General features: G+C 47.2%; 3 protein-coding genes across 3 annotated transcripts; 1 reads left to right on the top strand and 2 right to left on the bottom strand.

Moving 5' to 3' along the window:
• The first annotated feature begins 454 nt into the window (after nucleotides 1-454).
• Nucleotides 455-9,240, top strand: LOC310691959 (claudin-4-like). The gene is made up of 2 exons (XM_083472261.1): nucleotides 455-562; nucleotides 8,255-9,240. The coding sequence occupies exon 2, from the start codon at nucleotides 8,278-8,280 to the stop codon at nucleotides 8,920-8,922; it is 645 nt and encodes a 214-aa protein (XP_083328387.1). The 5' UTR covers nucleotides 455-562; nucleotides 8,255-8,277; the 3' UTR covers nucleotides 8,923-9,240.
• A 1,950-nt stretch (nucleotides 9,241-11,190) lies between these two features.
• LOC310691291 (small nuclear ribonucleoprotein F-like) lies at nucleotides 11,191-11,531 on the bottom strand. Its single transcript, XM_083471016.1, is given in 3 exon segments — nucleotides 11,191-11,392; nucleotides 11,394-11,405; nucleotides 11,407-11,531. Coding segments are annotated over 3 exon segments (219 nt in total). The 5' UTR covers nucleotides 11,451-11,531; the 3' UTR covers nucleotides 11,191-11,229.
• A 6,790-nt stretch (nucleotides 11,532-18,321) lies between these two features.
• On the bottom strand, nucleotides 18,322-21,062 carry LOC310691877 (claudin-9-like). Its single transcript, XM_083472090.1, has one exon. The coding sequence runs from the start codon at nucleotides 20,372-20,374 to the stop codon at nucleotides 19,718-19,720; it is 657 nt and encodes a 218-aa protein (XP_083328216.1). The 5' UTR covers nucleotides 20,375-21,062; the 3' UTR covers nucleotides 18,322-19,717.
• Nucleotides 21,063-24,369: the final 3,307 nt, after the last annotated feature.

Genomic DNA, 24,369 nt, shown 5'->3' with positions numbered 1-24,369 from the left:
CACTGCATTCGTGCCACCCAGGGGAATTATTTTGCTTCCTCCCAAGTTCTTGCAGCCCGATCCGGGTCACGCTTGCTCCCAAAGGAAGTCCCCCACCGAGTTCCGAGGATATTACTGGCATAATAATAATAATAATAATAATAATAATAATAATAATAATAATAATAATGCTGGCCAAAGTAAAAGTCCGGCCGGGCTGGGTTAAGGAGCGCTTCGAGGGCGAGCACCTGGGAACTTTTCCACCAGATCCTCTTCGCCAGCGCGCCCCTTCCTCCGCCCAGGTGCTCGCGCCAGTTTCGCCCTGGGTGGGGCAAGCCCGTCTCGGTCTCTCTTTCTCCTTGCCCCCCTCCTCTTTTGGGGGCTTTTCCTCCCGACGGTTTTCTATCCCAGGCCGCCAGTTTCACCTGCCACTGACATCATCAGGGATGAGAGGGGCGTGGTCTGGGGGGGAGGGCTGAGGAGGAGGATGAGAGGGGTATATAGCCGGCCCCTCCAGGAAAGTTGCCTCCAACTTGCCTCCTGAGGATTTGAAGCCTTTTCGCTCCTTGGGTCCCGTCAACAGGTAAGGGAAGAGACTTTAGCTGGGGGGGGGGCGGGGGGCTAGTGAGATTGGTGATCTGCAGGGTGGAAATGGGTTAACTAGTTCTACTTTGTTTTAAAGACTTGATATTGTGTGCGAGGCAAAGTTTTTAAAAATCTGTTGCGTTATGTGGGTCCCGCGGGATGCCTTGAGGAGTGATGCCAGGACGCCTGGGTCCCTTCCCCAAGGATCGACGCGGTATATTAGACAGTATTAAATAAGTCCTTTATTTATTAAATTTATTATATTCCGCGCTCCTTCCCAAAGGACGCTCGCTCTCCTGCGATATTTGGTAAATCTTGAAACAGATTTAGATTTGCTCTCTTTGGATTGGGGGTAAGATTAATGCGAGTGGTGAAACTCGCGCTTGACCCGCGGACTTTTAAAGCAGGTGCGGAAAGCGCTTTCGTTTACCGGCGTCTTCAATAAACACCCGAGCGTTAATTTAGGGACTTGTCGTGAGATGAGTTCTCTCGCTCCTTTTGGTCTCGGGAGCGGTAAGTCTGCCTTCCCTAGAAGCTATTGGAAGAGTAAAAAAATTGCCCGCTAAATAAAGGGTTAGAGAGGCATTGGGAGCCCAGATCCCTACGCGAGAGTAGACCCGTTGAAACGAGCGGGCATGGATAGCTTGTGTTCGTGGAGTTCCGTGGGTGCAGTGCTCCCAGGGGAACTTAGGTGGAGAGCAAACTTAAGCGGCAAACAGAAATGGCTTTCTTAACTTTGCTGGGAACTTCATGGTGGAAAAGGGCTGGAGTTGTGGGTCCGCGCTCCCCCCTCCCTCCCTTGCCCATATCAAAGGCATCCTCTCCCCTCGCCTCCATTGTCCCAGCAAGGGAATGGGTGGAGCCGTGATGTTTCGGTGGCGAGCTGGACTCCCACTGAAACCCCCTTGAGAAGAAAGAGGAAGGGGGACAGTTTCGGTTGAAGGGCATGGACAAAGCGAGGAGGGCGGCCCCGCCTTCTTCTCCCCCCTCCCCCCCCCCGCTCACGCCCCAGCCCCGCCCGAGGCATACGTGTGGCGGAGGTGGGGAACGCAGGTACCCAGTGACCTCGTGTCTCTTTGTCCCAGAGGCTGGGAAACCTTCCATAAGGGCTGGTGATTCTCCCGCCATACCTGCGCCCGTACACCCCACCCACCTAGCAGGCATAAGAGGTCGATTTCTGCAGCTCCTAAGACTTGCCTTCTCCTCTCGAGAGTTTTGGGGCTGCAGAATAAGTAGGGCTAGAGTCGGAGCTTTGCCTTGTCTTCTGGAAATGGGGGGGGGGGGAGGACCCTGTAACCATGGGGGGGTGTTTAGAAAGGAGCCTTGCGACAGGTGGATTTCACACGTCTGTAACATACTGGTTTTTCAAAGTTCTTGTTAGTGTATTGGTTGATCCATAGGGGGAGGGCAGGGTCCAAAGGCAATACATTTTTTGGTTGATTCTAATAAATGCATTGCCCAACAACTCGCAAAACGTGGCATGCTTTTGAGTTCTCCATAACTCTTCATCAAGCACCCCACCCTCTTGCCTAAATAACTCAAAAGCTTGCCACGTTTTTGTGACATTTGGTTAGTCCTAATACAGGTATTCCCAAACACTGGGATAATGAGAACTAGACACTACTTAAGACCTGTGTCTAAAGTCTTTAATTCTAAATCAGACTAGACTTGTGTTACTTAGTTTTGGGAGTAGAAAAGGGAGAAGTAGGGTTGATTTTTAGAGCCACCTGAAAAGCAAGATGGCATTGTGTTTTGGTTGGGTTTATTGCACCTGTGAAGGAAGGTAAAGTTGGTCCTTTAAACTAGCTGAAAACTATACCGTAAAACAGGGTTGGAATTGGCCCTGGATTAACATGGTTTAAAAGGGTGTGATCTTCTTCATGTGATGTAAACCTCCCCTGAGGCTTTAAATAGAAACACACATTGACTGAGACAGTGGGTGGTTGAAAAAAAATTGCAAATTGTTACTGATTTTATTTTTTAAAAAGTGGTATTTACCAGAACTTAATTACAAAATCAGGTCCTAGAGCTTATTGCACAGGTGGTATTCTGCCTCTTCTAAAACATTAAGCAGGCTTCTTCAACCTCGGCCCTCCTGGTTTTTTTGACCTACAACTCCCATGATCCCTAGCTAGCAAGACCAGTGGTCAGGGATTGTGGTAATTGTAGTCTCAAAACATCTGGAGGGTTGAGGAAGCTGTTAAGACACTATTTACAACAAAGGATCCATTTAGAACTCCTTCCTGTATGTTTCTTTCCTTATCTCTTTGTCTTCTCTTTCTCTTTGAGAAAGAAAATGGCGGTGCTGGTGTGATCAGTTTAGCTCAGTACACAACCCTGCGTAGGTTCTTCCTAAATCCTTCCTTGGACTAGCCTTCCCCCAACCTGGATGCCCTTGAATGGTTTTGGGCCCATCAGCCTCAGGCCCATCAGCCTCAGGCAGCATGGTTGGTGGACGTAGAAAACCAGGCTTGGACTTGGGAGGAGAGACTTGTTGCTACTTGCCTATGTTTCTCTATCATTAACCTGACACATCCAGCATCTCCTTTGTTGTAATCAGCATTAAGGGCTTTTGGGGGGCCAAGTATGCAGCTTCCAGGAGACGTCTGTTCTGTGCTTTACTTAGTCTCATAACCCCAGCTCCATTTTTATTTATGCTGGCTAAAAAAATACTGGGCTCCATGGTAATAAGCTAACAATCAATTGCTGTATGCAGCTGAAATGGAACATAGTGCAAACCTAGGGTTGTTGTTTTTTAAGTTTAACATCCCAGTGTTTAAAGATCCTTTGCACACTTGCCTGGGCTTAGCAGATCAAAAGTGTACACCTCAAAAGGCAGGCTATAAGCCATGCAGGAATTCTGTGATCAGATTGCCTGTTTTGTTAATGGAGCAGTTGCAGTTGGCGGGAGGTCTTTCTTTAACCTTTTCTCATGCACAATTTTGCCAGCCTAAAATCCCATTCTGCATTTCTTTCACTGCCCCCCCTTGAGCTGCTATTAATCTTGTTGCATTGCGAGATACACAAACTGCCATTACTCTTGCCTTGGCGCTGAGCATTGCCCTGGATCATCTATCAAGTTTGCAACATCAAGTTTTTTCCTGAGCATGGCTCCCCAACTGAAGTTCCAAATTGACCTGCTCAGTCACTTAGCTCTGCCTTTTAAGTAATAGTAGTGATACTGAGCACCTGCTTGAGTGCCTTGGACTTGCTGAGAAAAGGTGATTTGTAAATATTTTTAAAGATTCAATTCTGCACAGACCTACCTCTCAACCAAGATTGTGTAGGGCTTAACTCTTACTGCTGTTACTGAATTTGGAGCCTCCCCTTTGACATGCCAATGTAAAGCAAAATGTTGGGTGAGTTCTGATCATGGACCCCTTGCATAATGTATAGTTTGTGTCCAGGCATGTGCCGGTTGTTTTAATAGGGGTGGGAAGGAGGTGATGCCCCACCCAAACCACTGTTTCCTCCCAGAGAGAGCCCACTGGATGTTCCTAGTGCTTTCTTGCTGTACATGTCCTTGTTGCCCGACTTGCCTGGAGCCTTGGGGCAGAGGTGGGCTGAAACCTAAATACCCAGCTTTGACTAAAACAATGAGGACATTCCTCCTCCCCCGCCCCATACAGACACTGCAAACAAGTGAGCCACAGCGCTGAGGAGAATGGCATGTATCTCTTGCCTAATAGTTGTGAAATAGGTCACCAAATTATACTGTTCTTTCCCTTCAGTTAATGTTGCGGAGTGCCAGTGGCAACAAACTACCTTGCCGAGTCCTGAGGGCAGAAGATGATGCAATTCTTGAGGTTGCTCCTAGGGCAGGTGTCCCTCTCTACCTGCTCAAAGCGGATCTTGAGAGAACAACCAGTTGTGCAACCGCTGCTATTCTAGGTGCCTGATGAGTTGGAGGGAGGGAGTGTTGTTTTTCTTCTGCCCTGCTCAGTATGAGGAGGAGAAAAAGAGAACTATCTATATCATCCGGCTTTGTTTAGAGTCTGAAGGCTAATCCTGAATGGTTTTGCCTGACCAGATGAGTCAGGAGCTAAGCCTTGTTTCTGAGTCAAATAGGAGTATCGCCTACCTAGGCTATCTCTGGCCTCTGAGTCAGGTGGGAGCATTGCTTAAAACACAGGTGTTCTCTTCTGAGAAGACAGGATCCTAAGGTCAGCTGCCACACCTCTACCACAGCATAAGCCACCCAATGAACCCCTCCCTGCCAACTCCTTTAGCAGGTTGCCCTGATTTTCAAAGTCATGAATTGTGGGGACTTCAGCTGCTACAATCCAAGGCGGATTTAAGGGAGCATGACCTGGGTGGAATATACGCACATATAAAAACCGTTTTGAAAATGCTTTTTTATTTTAAAAAGTTTTTTAAAAATATTGAATTTTCCATTGCCATCTAGTGTCACATTGTACATTGTACTTAAAACATACTTAAAATTGTTTTATTTGCAGCTGTATAGCTGAGTCCCAGTTCACCTACGCTGGGCGCCACAGGAAGCGCTGTGACAAAGGTGGAAGGTGGGGCACACCAAATTTTGGCATTGCACAGGGCACCCCTGAAAATTTGTATGCCCAAAGTCCTCCTACAACTAGTTACAGTCCCACTACTTTGGGGAGGAGGGGCAAAGTGCATCTGTAGAATTTTAGGTGGGGTTTATGAACAGCCAACAATTCTTGCTTGCAAAAATTTAGGTCAGCTAATACTGCACATTTAATGGAAGACCAAAAATACCAGTAGACGTTACTTGTATATATCCTCCCTTTCCAATAATATCACAGTAGCTTACATGCCTCCCCCCGTTGCCCCTTTTTTATATTGACTACAACAACCCTGTGAGGTAGGTTAGGCAGAGAGACAGTGATTGACCCAGCAACCTCAGTGGCAAGGTGGGGATTTGAACTTGGGCCTCTCTTGGGGCCCAACCTGACCATTATGCAGTGCCAGCTTGGTTAATTTCTGTTCTTTGGGCAGGGTATGGCTTGAAAACGGCAGGATTGCAGCTCTATGTTCTTATGGGGATGGTGGGGGCTGGCTGGCTGATTTTACAAATACAGCAATGGAATCGAGGAACTCTGTATGGCACACATGAGTCACTCCACTTGCATCTTCGCAAGAGTCTTGAGAGATAAGTCTCTCTCTCTCTCTCTCTCTCTCTCTCTCTCTCTCTCTCTCTCTCACACACACACACACACACACACACACACACACACACACAGCTTAACCAAACAGTGTTCAATGAGCTTCGTGTCTAGACAGATTTGAATTCAGAGTTGCTTCCCTTCTCACCCACCCCACCAAAGTCCACATTCTGTTGAGCGTTGCATGTTGCTGCCAAGAGGCACCCACTGTTGAAGCCAATCATGGGTGGTGCCACAGGTAAAAGTGTTCTGGATTAATCTGAAATAAAAACATCAGCTTATTTTTCAGTAAACAAAATGTTGCCCTTTCCAGTCATTCTGAAACTACATAGAAAATGGAGAGAGAGAGAGAGAGAGAGAGAGAGAGAGAGAGAGCTGTTCTAGAATCCAGGAAAAATAAAGCAACAGGAAAGGGCACTTATCTCCTTTAGTGCAAGACATATTAGTTGTCAACTAACTTCTGAACTGGCCAGCTCTGGTTTGGTCTGGATCTCTAAGCCAGGACTGCAAACCAACTTTAAATTTTGGCTTTCAGTCCTGGCTGGGAGGAAGCACAAACCAGCATCTGCCAGTTCAGATGCAGTTGCAAACTACGGGCCTTGTGTTTCGTTTCGTTTTAGAAAAAGAAGAGGCAATCCTTTGAACTGGAGCACATGGCTTGCTTATTTTAATGCCAAACCATGGCTTTTCATGGTGTGTGAATTGACCTCAAATGTTGTCGAAGCCCAGTATTGTCCACTCCTGGCTGCCATTAGCTTTTGGGATCTTGGGCAGCCCAACCTTTACTCCATGTGAGGCAACTGCCTCAGGTGGCAGGTGTTTGGGGGTACCATTCCTCCTAACGCCGCCTGGCCATTTCCCTCTGCAGGAGGACAGAACATGGGTGTGTCCTTGTCCCCTAAATGACCTTGCTGCCTTGGGTGGAGGACATTATCCCATCACCAGCCTTTAATTAAGGTTCAACTGCCAGCTCAGTTGGCATCTGTACGGGGATTGGGGGAAAGTGTGTAATCTTCTCTGCCTTAGGCAGTGAAATGCCTTGGGCTGGCCCTCTTCAGTAGAGTTTTTCGCATCACCTGCCCTTTTACCTGGAGGTGCCAGGTATTGAACCAGGAATCTTCCACAAGGGCTCAGCCACCAAGCTCTACATAATTTCTGAATACCAGTTGCTAGCAGCTGCAGGGCAGAGGAGAGTTGTCTTGCACCCATGTCCAGCTTTTGGGCTTCTCATGGGTGTCTGGCTGGCCATTGTAAGAACAGTATGGTGGACTAGATGGGCCCACTGGCCTGATCCTGCAATAATCTTCTTAGTCTCTCCAGAGTGCATATGGTAGGAGTTGGGTTGTCCTGTACCAAGACTATCCTGTAACTTTTTTCAAAGCTGGCACAGAAAATGCTACCAAGTGTGTGTGACTTTCTGGTGCTTGGTGAGCTGCTTCTGCCTATGCAAACTAGTGATAAGCACTAACTGAGTTTAGAGCGCTTCTCTTCCCCACCATATTGGGGGGGGGCATGAATTGAAGCTTGGCAAAAGAAACCTCATTCCAACCTATACTTAGCCTGAAGGGATCTCTCTCTCCCCCCCCCCCATTGCTGCTGCAGCCGCCTTAAAATTTAACCCCAATAATGGGCGGGCAACAGAACAAGTAACGACGCCTGGTTTTCTGGAAAAAACAGGTTGTATAACTGCATGCAGCTAATCCATGATCACCGCCCCTCAGTGACAAGGGAAAACTGGCTTGACAAGGGGAGCCCTTCAACGCTATATGGGCTGTGCAGCCTGAGAAATGGCCTGCTGCACAGCTCTGTCACTTATTCAAGACAACGTTAACATTTTGTTAAATTGTGTTAGTTGGGTCTCATTTGAAGGTGACTCCAGTAATATATTTCTGCAAGTGCCTGGGTTGTGTGTGTACCACGCATGAGCTTTGCTGGATCAGAACGAGGGTTCCTCCAGAGCAGCTTTTTCAACCTTGTGTCCTAAGATGTGGTTGGATTACAGCTCCCACTGTTCCTAGCCAGAAGGGCCAGTGGTCAGGGATGATGGGAACTGTAGTCCCAACAACATCCGGAGACCCAAGGCTGGGGAATGCTGCTCTCTGGAGTGTAGATCCTTGCAGGAAGGCAGCAAGTGAGGCTCAATAAGGCAACAAATATTTCCAGCTTTGTAGCTTTGCTGCCTCTGAACAAAAATACTTCCATTTAGCCACCAAGAGTTGAATTGGCCTAAACCTGCCTTCCCCGAGCTGGTGCTCTCCAGATGTTGTGGCCTAAAACTCTCATCAGCCCCAGCCAGCATGGCCAATGGTCAGAGAAGGATGGCAACAACACCTGGAGACTTCCAAATTGGAGATGGGTGACCTAAGACTTATTTAGAATGTAACGTGGAGAAAGTTGAATTGCACCAATGACCGCCTGCATGGATTACCTCAAATGTAACGTGTGTTAAAACACTAAGAACAAGGTCTCTTGCCCCAGAACACAAAGGGTAACAATGACTTTCTGGGGATATGCATTAAAAGTGTCCTTGCTTGTATTCTCTACAGGGTTGTCTTCTTCACCTTGAGTCATGGCCTCTGCTGGATTCCAGATCATGGGCATGGCCCTGACAGTGGTGGGCTGGATCGGGACCATCATAACCTGTGCCCTGCCCATGTGGAAAGTCTCCGCTTTCATTGGCAACAACATTGTCGTGGCGCAGATCACTTGGGAAGGGCTGTGGATGAACTGCGTGGTGCAGAGCACCGGGCAGATGCAGTGCAAGGTCTACGACTCCATGCTGGCCCTTTCTCAGGATGTGCAGACAGCCCGTGCCATGATGGTCATCTCTGTGCTCCTGGCTGCTCTGGCTCTGATGGTTGCCATCGTGGGGGCCAAGTGCACCAACTGTGTTGAAGACGAGGACACCAAGGCCCGCATAATGATTGTCTCTGGCGCAGTCTTCATAGTGGCAGGGATCCTTTGCCTCATCCCCGTGTGCTGGTCAGCCAACACCATCGTCCGCGAGTTCTATAACCCGATGGTGATCGATGCCCAGAAGAGGGAGCTGGGAGCTGCCCTTTACATCGGCTGGGCATCTTCTGCCTTGTTGATCCTCGGAGGAGCTCTGCTCTGCTGCAATTGCCCCAAGAAGGAGAGCAACAACTACAGCGCTCGGTACACAGCTGCTGCCTCTCAGCCCCACAGTGATTACCCCAGCAAGAACTACGTTTAGGAACGCCACCTCAGGAAAACAGCTGTCATCGTTGCCGACCTGAAGCTCACTACTGCTTGGGTCCCCTTTGGAGCAGAGATGCATCCCTACTGGGGCTCTGCACAGAGAATACCCATCCATCCAAAGAACAGAGCATCTGATAGTCCCATGACTTTCCAATGTGCTTGTTCCATCAGTATTTTGCCCCACCCCCAAATGTTACCACTACATTATTGTACAGACTTGCCCTACGGAAGTCAGAGCTCTGCTTCTAGAGAACATTTTCTATTCTTAACTGGTTCTCCTCGATGTATGTAGAAGAGATGCTGGACCTTGGGGGGGGGGGGGGAAGAAAAGTCATTTCCAAGTAGTTCTTAATGATCAATGTGGGTTTTGTTCTTAGGTTTCCTGGATGCTCATCAGGGGACTAAAACTACTAATATTGTCCTGGAGGTCACCGTTCAATATGGTCTCCATTTGGGGGCAGAAGTGGGGGGTGGAAACGGGTACTCCAGAAATGAGTTTATAAAGCTGTGATGCGTTGTACAATGTTGTTTGTAAACAAAAGTGATGTGGTCTCTTTTTTTCCTTTTTGCTAACTCACTGCAATTCACCATGCATGCATTTCATATTGAATGCCATTTTATTTCTGTTTTTTATTAGTATGACCTGAATAAAAATACAGGCTTTTATATATAACAGTTGTTATTGGTTATTACTGGTGTGTGAGAGAGAGGGAGAGAGAGTTCCAGGTCATTAAATACAAGTTCTTGGAGCCAGGTGTGCCTTATCTAGTGAACCTTCCTGGGAGAGTTAGCAGTACATATTCGGACTTGTGGAACAATCTAAGAGGTGGGGTAGGGAGAGAAGGAAGATAAGTGACCTTCGCACTGCCCCCAAGGAATGGTGAACATACTTGGTCTCTAGATACCAGAGTATGCATCAAAGCCATAGGAATCCATAGCCAAGGGGCAAGACTCCCCCCTTGGAAGAATTCAGTCTCTGCACCAACATATCCCAAAGGTATTCAGACAACTGACCAAGCAAGAGTTCCCAGCACAGAAACAAAGCAGAGAGGAAGTGCAAAGAGAGAGAAGGCTGAGGGAGGTATTTTTTGCATGAGGTCTTGGAGAAATTGGAAGTGCCTGGTGGGATTGAAAGTGCTAACTAGAAACTGGGAGCAAATTAAAATGGGGGTGGGGGAGTTAGGTGATTGGGGGAGCAAGGGGAGATTTAGCATTGATATCACACGTTTGGGAGGTGGCAGGTAAGCTGCTTGTGAAACATCAACCGTGTGCCCGAAAAAGTTTACACATCACTTGGGAAGACAGGTGAACTAATGCCAGTGTACTAGAAGAAAAGATCACCAGTGTCAAAGCAATGTCATGTTGTTCAGATGCCAGATTATCATCTTCCAAAGCAACTACTCTATTTTAAACATAAAAATGGAAAGTATAATGCTTGGTGGTTAACAAAAGAGATTTAAAGACACTCTTGCGGCAAATCTTTAAAAATGTAGTATAAACTAGGAACAACTAGGAAACACTGGCCCGTGGGTGCTCCAATTGGAGAACAGCCTTTACAGAAGGTGTCAGACTCTGAAGATGCTCAAAACTCAGGACAAAAGAGAGAAACGTATGTCCCCACTGTGGAAGGCCTAGTGCATCCAGAATTGGCCTCCACACAGTCTCAGACTCACTGTTAAGACCATGTTCATGGAAAACAATCTTGCTCTGCTAGGAGTGATCCCCAAAGTAGCATGCCTCAATTCCTTCTAATTCCTGAATCCAACAAGTATCCAATTGCTATAATAGCCAGACAAATTTTCTGGTAATGGCCCTGTAAGTATGGGTCCTTAAGGTAACAAAAGAAGTTGCCCCAGAGGGCAAATGTGTGGGGGGCCCCTTCCTCATCCGTCAGTCACTTAGAAAAACAAAAGCCAGAGTTGAGGTGTGTGAGAAGCGGGGTGTGAGACAGAGCTGAGAGACAGAGCCATGGCTGATTTCTGCTGGGATCCAAGGCTGTGGCTACGGGAGAAGCAATTCCTTATTGGGGTGTTAATGCTGTGAGCCCCTCCATTGCAGGCTCAGGTTGGATATATGTATAGGTAAACCCCTGAAACCTGGAATCTCACTGCATTTTGGGGGGGGGGGTCAGAAATACGTAGTTTGTTTATTTTTCTTCCATAGTTGTAACTTTTCTTCAATGACAATGTTTATTATTTGGCCATAAAAAAATGTTACTTGACAAAACCTTTAAAAAACAAGCAAACAAAACTGGACAATTTCTTAGCACAGTTAAACAACAACAACTTTCCCCCCAAAATAGTTATTCTCTCATTTCTCCATCTTCTTCTTCCACACCCCTTATATAATATAAAGGGACATTATTGCACCTTATCAGAACTTCACCAAGGTGTCCAGATAATGCACCATCAATATATTCTTCTGTATTTGCAAGCTGCATGTTCATGTAGCCATTGATGGAGACCCATCACTGGCTTCAGTCAGCCCGTTTAGGAAGAGCTTTGGATTGAGAGGCAGACTCATAGCAACCAGACCAACCTAAGGGTGGCTGTGGCAACAAAAAAATTATTGGCGGGCAGTACGTGTGCCCGCCAAAGCTCTGAAAAGAAAGCATGGAAGAGACAAACACTTCTGCTTCCACTAGTCTGCGAGCAGCTCTTATCTCACACTGCTCAGATTGGGATGATGTACAACAATTTCTATATATTTGTGTGCGCTTGCACACCCCCCCAAACCTTCAAGAAAGTGTGGCAGGATGTACTGCTTTTGAAGGTGCCAGCCGTGCTCTCTCCCACGATACTCTATTCCATTTCCTTTCCAAAGTATTCTTGTCACCCCGCCTCATAAGAGCCAGTCAGCATTACACACCCTCTGAGTCCTCCGTCCTCATTGGACTATTTGGATGGGTTGTTCCCTTAAGGTTTAATTTCTTAAGGGTTTTGGTTTTGTACTTACCGTAATAATAATAATTTATTATTTATACCCCGCCCATCTGGCTGGGTTTCCCCAGCCACTCTGGGCGGCTCCCAATCAAATATTAAAAACATGATACAGCATTAAACATTAACAACGTACCATACCTAAACTTCCCTATGGCTCCCTATCTGTCTGGCACTCATCACCTGAGTTTGTTTTAAATAGAGTCATAAAGGTAAACCCCCGCTCCTTTCCCAACCCCAAATTGGCCTTTGAAGATTGCTACACTGCCATTCAGTTCATTCTATTTTTAGTTTTTTTCTAACCTATGTTATTCACCCATCAAGTTAGTTGCACTTTTTCAGTTTTTGGGGTGTACACTCCATTGTCTCTGTGGGTGATGTGTCAATTACTAAGATACAGTGGTACCTCGGGTTACATACGCTTCAGGTTACAGACTCCGCTAACCCAGAACCTTGCTTCAGAATGAGAACAGAAATTGTGCTCCGGCGGCGTGGCAGCAGCAGGAGGCCCCATTAGCTAAAGTGGTGCTTCAGGTTAAGAACAGTTTCAGGTTAAGTACGGACCTCCGTAATGAATTAAGTACTTAACCTGAGGTACCACTGTAAATATTTTGTGGGTGGAGGATGCTTATTGTACTTTTTGGTGCTGCTGGAGTACATGGTGCACACGGGGTTAACACAGGCAAGTAAGAATCCCTTAGGAGGTTATAATCTAAAATGGGGAACTGAGGAAAGCAGTGGAGTAGGAAGTAAGGAACTTCATGCCTGAGTGTCAAATACAGGCCTCCAGCCTCCAGGCTGTACCCCTTACTGATTGACTTCAAGTGCTTTTGCCTGGCTGGAATGTGCTCTTGAGCTGTGGTCATGCCTCTCGCACGCCTGACTGGAAGATGGGGAGCTAGCAGGTAGATGTACAAACACTGATTTTTTTGGAATTGAGCCTCCTGTACAGAGGTAACTTGCTTCTGGTTCCTCCAACTACTGGCATGGATCACTGTGGAGCTGAAATGAGGGTGCCCACCTCTGAGGTAGGAGGAGGAAGGAAAGAGGCAGTGGGTCTGGCTGTGGGTGTTGCATGTCCTTTGAAGTTTGGTTACAATTGGGAATAAGCCTATTAAGGGGATAAGCCAGAGGCAAAATGGAGGTGGGAGGAGTGGGGTTTGAAGGAAGAGGAGGCAGAACTTAAGAGCTGTGATTGAGAGGGCATTCTACATACAAGGCAGACAAGATTGAAGTATTTTAGGAGTGAAGGAAACCTGCATAAAATGAAGAAGAGGAGCTGAAGTGTTACATTTAGGCAATCATGGTGAATTCTGGACTTCAGGATTGGGGACAGAGGAAGACAGGGCCGGCTCTATCATTAGGCAGTGAATCACGCCAACGCCGTAGAATTAAAGCACTCCTATACCACCTTGACAATCATCATGGCTTCCCTCAAACAATCCTGGGAACTGTAGTTTAAGGGTGTTGGGGGTGGTAGCTCTGTGACGGGTCTCCTAACAAATCGCAGCACCCTTAACAAACTACAGTTCCCAGGGTTTTTTGGTGGAAGCCCTGGTTGCTAAAGTGGCATAAGAGTGCTGTCAGTGTGTGGTGTGGATGTAACAGATACAGAGGAGGCTGAGGGAGCAATGGTGGTGAGGTATTAAGATGACAGAAAGTGTGATCCACATGGCCTGTCCTGGGCTACAAAACTGGCCTCCTGTCCTGCCCACTGTTATATTCAACTCACAACCTAGCTGCCTTCTGTACATGAATGGAATGAGGTGGGGATCTTTAACCTTTATTCCAGGCAGCAAAACACCACAGGAAAGAAACCGAAGGGGGGGAAATAATCCATATTCATCACATTTTTCCACCCACGCTTCCTCGAAAGCTCAGGTTCCCTCCCATTTTATCCTCAGAGCAAACCTGTGAGGTAAGTTAGGCTGAGAGATAAGAGATTGGCTCAAAGCCATTTAAGGATGCATTCAGACTTCTGGAATATTGTGTTACTTTTCCCAATTATAATGCTAGCGGTTCTGACCTGTTTTCTAAATGTTCCTTTCACACTGCAGCCCCTGTTGTTATGGAACTCTGGCTCCTTGACCAATATACCAGCATGTCACACTAAATTTCATTCACACCAGAGGGTGCAGAGCGAGACAATGACCGTCACTGGACAAAAATACTACTTCTCTCCCCCCCCCCCACTTTCCGCACCTGCGTGCTTCTTTTTTCTGTTCCCTCACGATTCCCCCATGAAAAAAGCAGAAAAGAACTTCATGCCCCCAAATTCATGGCTTTAGTCCCACAATTTTCTGAGTTAAGGGGGCTGCAGATTCTCTTTTTTTCTGGGATCAAATAACACGGAAATGAGTGCTAAACTTGAGCTGTAGTTTTTGTTTTCTAGAAGTGGCTTTTATGTCACGTGAAAGCTCACATATACCTGTAATGTGGAAATTAACAGGGAATCATTGGGGAAACATGATTTTTTAAAAATCCTGCTGTGTGAATACAGTCACAGTGAACTTTGTGGCAAAGTGAGGAGAAAACTCTGGGACTCCCCAACTCCACGATAACCACTACACTGTGCTGGCTTTCAGGGGGTGGGATGTTAAGGAACTAATTCTGCTCCCTGGATTTCACAATGTGGGTGCTATGTACAAACTCTGGAGTGTAGAGTTGGGATTTTGCATCTTGTGTGCAGCAAACGTTCGGGGGACTATAGCGAAACAGAAGAGGGAATTACAGCACTAAGACTGCAGTCAGCATATATTGGGGGTGAGGAAGCAAGCTGGCATTAGGTTAGAAAGAAACCCCCCCACCCTGGGTCTCTTTCTTCCCAGAGTTCCCCTTGCAGCGGCTTGTCCGCCATTGCCCTCTGTTCCAGACCCCCACCCTGTACGTCCCACTTCATGCCAGTTTTGACGGGAGGAGACTCGCATCTCATGCCAGGGAGATCGGCTTCCTTGTCCCTACGTGTCTGGCTGTGGAAGGCTCGGCCTGGCACTGGAATGTACTGGTACCCCTCCAAGAAGTCAGGCAGGGATCTCGCCTTACAGGGGTCGACTACTGGGCCCACATCCAAGAAAATGGGAGGTGGGTGGTGGTGTGGGGTAGGGGGAGGGTGGATGTCCTGCACTTCTGCTTGTTTGCTGAAGTAGAGGAAAGCCAGCCAGGTTGCTCTCACTGCCTGGATTGCTAGCACCTGAGTTCATTCAGAGTGGCGTGTGAGACAGACAGACAGACAGACTCACTCATAGGGAATTTCAAACTGAAATGGGGGATTTCCAAAAGATGTTGGTGGGGCAGATCTGATTCTTTCATGCCTGTCTCTCAAGTTCCCCAGTTCTTTCGCAAAAATGTTGCTCCCCCACCTTCACAATTGCAATTGGAATGGGGAAGTGAAGTTCTTCATTTTTCCCCCCTCACGCAACTTTTTTCTTTTTCTTAGAACAGTCACCTTATGTTTGGCTCAAATTAATGTACCTGCCCACCCCCCCAATTAGGAAGGAAGGGTGTCTGTAGGTCTTGCACTCCCCCTTCCACAACCTCTTCCTGTGGAATTTGTTCTCCCCTCTACCCACCCCATCTTGCCACTGGCAGTAGGCCTCAATTTATTCTAGGTTTCACCCCAGGTAGGGTTGCCATACGTCCGGATTTTCGTGGGAATCGCACAGCATTTTGGTGTCCAGGGGATTTTTGCAAAATCAGGGAAAATGTCCAGGAAAACCCAGATGTATGGCAGGGGGGGGGGTAAAGTAAAAAAATAAAAATCCAGAAAAGCACCAAAAAAATTTTTTTTTGGGGGGGGGGGGGGAGATGTTCCCAAAAAAAGCTCAACTTTGTCCAGATTTTCAGTTTGGGGAATATGGTAACCCTAAACCCAGGCAACTCTTTTTTAAAGGAAGGTTTCAGCCCAAACTTGGAAGCAATGAGAGTTCCTGAACATGTACAAATTCCCCCCCCCCCCATACGTATATCTGGGGTTGGGGGGAAAGATTTTCAGTTTAGCGGTTTTGTTATTCAAGAGGATATGATCTTTTAAACCTCTCCTTAAGAAATTAAGCACCGCTTGTCTACACAGAGCAAACACCATGTGCTGCTCCATGGGCTTCTGGTACGTACTGGATTTAACCCCCTCTCCTCATGCAATCTGTGGGTTTCACCTGGACAGGGGAGGGCTGTTGTGTGGAGTGAGGTGACTCACATCCTCTTTCTCCCTTTCTCTTCATTTCAAGGAAATACTTGCCATTCCCTATGGGCTAAATTCAAAGAACAAGTGTCATTGATCCCCGTGCCATGAAACTCATTAGGTTTCTAGCCTCTTTTAGACAGTTAGGAAAGGCAGGTGACAGAAACCCTGCCTGTATTTCATGCTGGGGCAGGCTGAGCGGGAGAGATGGCATCAGCACATAATGTATGGATAGAATAACATTTATTTCCTATTTTTAATTATTTTTATGCATTAAATAACTTATTTATTATTACATTTACTTTGCTCACAAGCTCAAGGTGGCATGTGTGCTTCTCCCTCCCCCCCTTCCATTTCATCCCACAACAACCCTGTGAGGTAGTTCAGCCTGAGAGTTAAGCGGCTCAAGGTCACCCAGTGGCTGAGTGGGAATTTGAGCCCCGGTCTCCCAGAGTACCAGCCCATTATAACAGTTTACACAGCCCTTCTGGGTCAAGCCAGTGACCCCCCTCTAGTCCAGCATCTTGTTCTCACAGATGCCTGTGGGAATCCCAAATTGTGTCCTAACTGCTGTGCAAAGGATATTAGTTTCCTGTAGAGCTATATCCAGGCTTAACAAGGCACCAATCAAAATATCCTTGGATAGGCCCTGACAGGCTAATGTGGCATCTCTGACAGGCGGCAGCAGTGCTCTGAGCTGCGCCATGTGTCGGGGGGGGGCTGCCATTTTGATTTCCCACAGTGTCCCAGACTGTGGCACTGCAGTGCGGGAGGTTGTTTTGGGAAATAAAAATGGCAGTTAGACCCAGATGCCAGGGGAAAGCTGAGGGGAAAGAGAGCCCTGGCAGCTGCCCAAAGCCCAGCTGGAAAAGTCACACACTTTGCATTGTAGATCGGTGTGTGCATCTGTATTTTGCATCCAGAACACAGGTGTTCATCTGAGCTGCGGATCAGCCTAGAAAATGTGGTGTCCGCCCTCTCTCTCTCTCTCTCTCTCTCTCACACACACACACACACACACACACACACACTCATCCATTCTTCAATGCTGTAACATGTAAAGCAGTAATAAGAACCAGAGTGCCTCTGAGCATAGGCAAAATGAATTTCTCTCAGAAGTTCCCTTTTATCTGGGAGTAAAGGGGACTAGTTTCAGCTCAGCGGCAGAGTGCATACCTTACATCCAGAAGATTCCAGCATCTTCTGGTAAATGCCGGAAAGAGCCCCCACTGAAACCCTGACGAGCGGCTGCCAGTCATTGTCAGTACTGAGCTCTTTCTCCAGATTGATGGTCTGACTCGGAATAAACCAGCTTCCTCTGTCCCCTTCCCCCACATATAAACACACCTTGTCAGCCCTTTGGCCTTCCCGTTCATTTGCACTGGCATTCTCTTTAATAAAGAAGCCAACCCCCGTTCTGACACACTTTTCTACTCCAGGACAGCCTCTGCTCTTTGGCCTGTGCTCCTTGGGATGCTTAATTTGAGTTTTGTCCCAGAACCGTTTTTTAAAAAACCAAAACCCTCAAATCTCCCTCATCAGGCATTATCTGGGAGGGTTTGTCCCCCCCTTTCCTTTTTTACTTTCAATCGGGCTGAAAAGGTACCCCTGATGCGAAAATATTTGAAATACCTTTCACTCACCGCCTGCCAACTCTAACAGATTTGAGAGTAGGAGTGGGGCTTCAGAGTCCAAAGGGGCACAGCTATCAGGCAAGTGTGAGCCCCAGGACCTGCCTGTTTGACAATGTATACCAATGATGCTGTCTAACACTTTAGTCTTCAATTGGTGGGTTGGGACCCACTAGTGCGTCGCTTCCTGGTGTCAGATAGGTTATTAATAGTAACACCACTATAAAATATAGAATTGGAAATATATGTCGAAGTTCCTGTGCCTCCATTTCACAAGAGCCTGAGAAGGCTGGGGGCTTTGCTAAGGAACCACTCTTGAATGGCAGGGCATGAGTAAATGAAGCGGTGAAGAAGAGTCCTCCTGAGCTTATACAGAGTGCCTTTCCTCAGAAATAGTCCCCAAACAGGGAAACTTAGAGCTTCTATGTCAGACTGAGTGATGTGTGATACGCACAAACTCCCGACACACTCCACCTATTACAAATGAAGCACTTTTCAATATATTTTCAATATATTCACTATCCATCCTCCCCACATTTGTGTCTGTGTCCCCCTCCCCTCCCTTTGTAATTAAGCTTTGCTCTCACTTTCCAAAAGGTCTGCAGTCCCCTTTCCTCACCCCAAAAATAAGACCACAGACAGATAGGTTACAAACATTTATCTTCTTTATCTGAATAATACAGTTTTCAGTAACACCACACAGACCTCTGGGAGGGAGTGATCACAAAAGGGAGTCCCATTTGACCCTTCTTGTTCAAGGGAAAAGAGTTAACCTCAGTAAGTCCCCCCACCCCACCCTACCCTTTCCTTAGGAAACGTCTGAAGGGAAAAAAGGGGGGCAGGGCTGAGAATCCTGTTTCCCACCCCCATTCCAATAACAGAGGGGGGTGGAAGCCAGAACACCTGGGTTCTCTTCCCAACTCTTTGAGCGGAGGGGAGCCCTAATGCACCTGGTTGTGTGAGAGAGACATAGATTTCCTCCTTGCACTGTCTGAGGCAGGCTGGGGTAGGGAGCAACAGGGGCAAAACATCCTCATCTGTTTGTCCAGGCCTCTAGGAGTAGCCAAAGCCTTGACAAATTATTAACCAGCAAGCAAATAGCACCAGTCCAAGGCAAAAGAGGGTCAGGGTCTCCGCCACATCCTGCCTGGCCCCCCTGCACTCACCAAACCAAGGCTCTTGTTCCTCACTTCCCATTTTATCCTGCCATTCTCACACAAGCCTTGTGAGGAAGTCATGCCTTGCCTCCATTCTCCACATCCCTTGTGGTCTCTTTGTTCTTTATATGCCAGGTTTGGGTAGGCTTACTTACCCTGCCCATTTCTCCTTTGATTAGTTTCATTTCCACCCTCACCCCGTTAATTCCCTCTTTTGTTTCAGCCATGTCAGCATCCAATTGCCATTTCCAATATTAAAAACCACTTGTTCTCTGACTCTCTGTTTCCCCCTCACTTTTTGTTCTTGACGGAACTTTTTCTAATGAGCTGGTTCTTGCAGCAGAGCTGCTTTATAACAAGACAGACAGTCCTCCTCAGTGTTTCCTCTTTCTCTCATATTTAATTTCCTCATGGCTCTTCTCATGTTTCTGCCTGCGTTTTGTTTGTTCACAAGTGCCTCTCCGTTCTCTCGCTTATCTGCCCCTATGCCTCCGTTCCCAAACAATCATTTGCTGGCTTAGCCATTAACTTGCCCCTATTATCCTTGTCCCATCTCCCTGCTCTCGTTTGCTCAGCCTCCTCAGGTACAGTTTCTGCATTCCAGTTGTGTTTGCTGCCCCACTCATCTCTTTCCTAATTGTTTGCTCATTCTCTCACATATCCGTTTATTTGTTCATGTTTCCCCTAATCTCCCACCCGCTCATGGTTTCACACATACACCTGTGCATGTGCACGCAACTGAGAATTGCCAGATATCACGGCTCAACCCATACCGATTGGCTTTGTCCCATTTTCCCCGCTGAAAAAGTCCTTGGACCAATAACTCCTGTCAGGGTTTGGGCCTAGCAACATCTGGCAAGTCTACCCTCCCCCCAACCACAGCTCTTCATACATAGTCCCTCTTGTCGATCCCACTGCCTGGAGGCGCAGTGGATCTGGCCGGGACGGAGTACCCAATGCGGGCTGGGTAGCGGTCTTCCCGTGGCGGGCAGGAGCAACATAGAAGAGACCCTCCAAGCAGCAGCAGTGCGGAAGCTGCCCAGCCAACATAAAGAGCAGCCCCCAGCTCCCTTTTCAGGGCCTCGACCACCATTGGGTTGTAGAAGTCGCGGATTATAGAGTTGGCCGACCAGCACACTGGGATGAGGGTCAAGAGACCCGAGATGATGAAGAGCGCCCCCGAGGTGATGACGATGCGTGCCTTGGCCCCCTCGTCCTCCACGCAGTTGGTGCACTTGGCTCCCACGATGCCCACCAGCAGTGCCAGGATAGCCAGCAGCACAGAGACGACCATGAGGGCCCGGGCGGCTTGGACGTCCTGCGAGAGGGCCAGCATGGAGTCATAGATCTTGCACTGCATCTGCCCGGTGCTCTGCACAATGCAGTTCATCCACAGCCCCTCCCAGATGATCTGCGCCACGACAATGTTGTTCCCGATAAACGCAGTGACCCTCCACATGGGCAGGGCGCAAGCAAGGATGGTCCCTATCCAACCAACAATGCACAGGCCCATGGCCAAGATCTCCAACCCTGCGGAGGACATTGTGAGCGGAGACTTGCTTTCTTAGCCTGCTGCAAGACACGTACTCCTTCTTCCGCCACCCTCTGGGAGGGTCGGGGAACGCACGTTTTACCGGGCGGCAGTGTCCGAAGGCAGGCAGTCTTTTACAGGGATCAATGTGGGTGAGAATTCAAAGACACACGATCTTCAGAGTGAAGGATACTGCAATGGGAGATAATGTATTTCCCCAAAGAGCAGCTTCAGACAGTAAGTCCTGGAAGGATATTCCAGTGACTTGTGGGCCCAGGAGGAGGGTTTCTGATGGGGCTCCTCTGCAAAACCGAGTCTCTTTATCGGACCGGTTGACGACACAGCTACAAAAGAGGCCTTCTTGTGTTACCTGCGACTGGGGATGCCAGCCTGGAAGATGGCAGTCAACAGCATCCAAGAGATGGTCTGTGATGTGGAGTCGTCCAGGGATACCTGTCCGTGGGGCGTCACTTTTATGAGCTTGGCCGGACCAAAGGCAGACAGGTGCGGTGGAACCAGCAAAGGAAAGAGGCCCAGGAAGAAGCTGCTAGCAATGGTGGGAGCTGGACAGATCCTCCGTCTTCTCTTCCCCTCCCTGGTTTCGGCAGGCTGCTTGTTATTGAATTTGCTCTCCTTCACAGGTACCTGCTGTTGTCTAGAAGGATCCCGTGGGAGCCCGTGCTTAGGGACAGGGAGGGGCGGGTTATATGAACCCCCAACAGGTGGGTGGGAGGAGCAGGCAGCCCAAGCCGAGAAGGGCATTGGGGGTTCCATGGTAACGACAGAATGGGTGGTGGTGTCGAGGAGAGAGTTTGAATATTTCTTTATTTTCTGTTGGCGAGTTGGGAAGCTGCCCGTTCTAGAGGGGAAAGGGTGGGAGGGGAGGAGAAGGCTGAGAAAAACAAGCAGAGGTGGAGAGAAGGAGGGAGGTGGGGGGAAAGAGAAAGAGCGAGCGATCAAGCGAGAAAGGGAGTTTCTGTGGTTGAATTCAAGAGGCACAGAGAAGTGGAACCTATCAGATATTCCCCATGCCAGCCAACTTCACTCTGCAGCATCATGAAAGAAATGATGAATATGCAATATATGTAATGATGATGATGATGATGATGGAAATGGTGCCTAATTAGAGGCACCCACACATCCCTTATCATACCCATTGCACAAGTGCAGCTCCCTCCAGGGATGTGGGGGTCAGTGGTGGGGGAAACTTCTGGCCCACTAAATGTTTTTGGATTCCAGCTCCCATCATCCCCAGGCGAAACGGCCAATCTTCAAGGGAAATGGGTATTATAACCTGGGGAGCCAAAGGTTTCCCATCTGAGGTGTGGGTGAATAGCAAGAGTATAACTTTGCAATTGAGACCCTGTGAACTTGAGTGGGGAGAGCCAAGTTCAAATCCTAATAATAATTAATTAATTAATTAATTAATTAATTAATTAATTAATTAATTCTTTCTACCCTGCCCATCTGGGTGGGTTTCCCCAGCCATTCTGGGTGGCTTTCAACATAACATTAAAAACAGAATAAAACTTCAAACATTAAAAACTTCCCTAAACAGGGCTCAAGTTGCGATGCTCAAGGGACGAAACAGGGCAAGTCACTCAGTATCAGCCTAACTTCATGTGAAAATGGGGAGCACAGCCACGTAGGCCTCTCTAAGCTCTCTGGAGGGAGGGTGGGACACAGATGCCAGAAATAATCAGCATTTGTACGCGTAGCCTCCTTTCACTTGTTGCCATAACAAAGCTGTTTCAAACCCAATCCTAAGCAAGTTTGCTCCAGTACAACTCGCGGAGTGGGACTCAGGCGGGGTTCACTCCCCTGTTTACTCCGCATCCAGTGTGCTCCCACTGCTGTTTTGGAAAGCGGTGTACAGTACGCACGATGAAAACCATAATCCACACCCCTGCTGTCATTTTGTATGAAGCACTGCTTTGATCTGAATTAAGAAAAAGAACGACCTAGGACTCAGCTATACAGCTGCAAATAAAATGTTTTTAAATGTGTTGTACAAATGTGACACTAGATGGTGACAGTGGGCTATGCCGAATTCGGTGTATTTTTTAAAACATTATTATTATTTTTTAAAAGCATTTTCATGGCGTTTTTAATACATGTGTAGATTCCACCTTAGTTGTGCTTTAAGCTGGTAATGTATACAGGGCCTTACGCAGCTAAGTGACTTTGGGCCGACAACATTTATTGCATGAAAAGGTAGCCTGACAATAACGCAGAACGCAACTATGCATGTTAACTCTAGAAAATAACAGCAATCCAGTTAGCAGTCCACCACACGGGCATCAAAATAATTTTGGTGGCCTTTTGAAGCTACGATAGGAAACCAATTTTATGCCTGGTTTTTATTTCTGATTAGACCAATAAGATCTCCTTAAAATAATCCTGAGAGGTAAATAGCAGTGAGACAAATATAGTAATACAGAGCAATTCAAAGCATTCATATTCAGGCAGGAGAGGAAGTATCCACATGTATGCTAAAATCCCTACAAAAATCATTTGTTTTCATTTTCATTTTAATTAAAAACATTGAAGGAAGTCATATGCAGTAAAACAAGCAAAAATACCATTTGTATCTAAACAAAAGTGAAATCAAAATAAACAGATGTGTTGTTGCTGTTTTAAATAAACATTTTAAAATTAAAACTCAGTACCACTCCAAGGTCCAAAAACAATGGAAAACTAGGGTGGCTGGAGTAACCCATTCAGATGGGTGGCATATAAATAATAAATTACATTTAGTAGACTACTAATGATACTAATACATAGTATCAGCTACTAATAGTAGTAAACATCCACAGCATGCTTGGTTCAAGGCAAGAAACTAACAGGATTAGGCAGTCTAAAGGGGTTCTTTTGTCTCCAGGTCAAAAACAAGTCATGTTATCAAAGCCTGATAAAGAGCAGCTTAAGCACACATAACTCTGAAGGAGGTTGATAGTGTGGCAACCGCAGTTGATAAGAAGGAATTTTTTAAAAACAGTAACCATGGACAATTTATTTTGCCCAGTGCATTTTCAAACAGTTTGTAACCTTAGCATAGTGGCTTCCCTCCAAACGAGAGATTACTCTTTTCTGCAACAGGCAAAGGAATCTGTGGCTTCCACATGCAGCTGGGCTACAACCCCTATGATCCCTGACCATCATCGATGCTGGCTGGGAACACCCGAAAGATCGTATCCTCTCTTAACTACTGAATCACTGTGCTCTGCAAGTGCCATCTTATAAGGAGGGCATTTCTGCACAATATAGGAATTGGGCCTTTAGTGTGGTGGCATCTGCCCTTTGGAATTCCCTCCCCTTGAATATTAAGGCATGTATTGTCTCTGTTGTCTTTTTTGTGCCTACTGAAGACCATCTTCCAACAAGGCTTTTTAAGTTGAGATCTTTCTTGCTCTGCATCTGTGTTGGCATTATTTTTTTGAGATTTTTTTTATTTTTTATCTTTTTTAATGCTTTATCTCTTGCCTTTTGCCGCCCTGGGCTCCTTTGGGAGGAATGGCAGGATATGAATTTAACATGTAAGACCTGCCAACCTAGCAGTTCGAAAGCATGTCAAAGTGCAAGTAGATAATTAGGTACCGCTCCGGCGGGAAGATAAACGGCGTTTCTGTGCGCTGCTCTGGTTCGCCAGAAGCATCTTAGTCATGCTGGCCACATGACCGGGAAGTTGTACGCTGGCTCCCTCGGCCAATAAAGCGAGATGAGTGCCGCAACCCCAGAGTTGGTCACGACTGGACCTAATGGTCAGGGGTCCCTTTACCTTTTAAGTTGAACAATGGGATGCGGGTGGCAGTGTGGTCTAAACCACAGAGCCTAGGGCTTGCTGATCAGAAGGTCGGTGGTTCAAATCCCTGCGATGGGGTGAGCTCCCTTTGATTGGTCCCTGCTCCTGCCAACCTAGCAATTTGAAAGCACGTCAAAGTGCAAGTAAATAAATAGGTACCACTCTGGCGGGAAGGTAAACGGCATTTCTGTGAGCTGCTCTGGTT

This window comes from Podarcis liolepis (genome assembly GCF_965112155.1).
Source record: "Podarcis liolepis genome assembly, chromosome: 13".
Lineage (NCBI taxonomy): Eukaryota > Metazoa > Chordata > Lepidosauria > Squamata > Lacertidae > Podarcis > Podarcis liolepis.
This window is presented reverse-complemented; position numbering and strand designations above follow the sequence as displayed.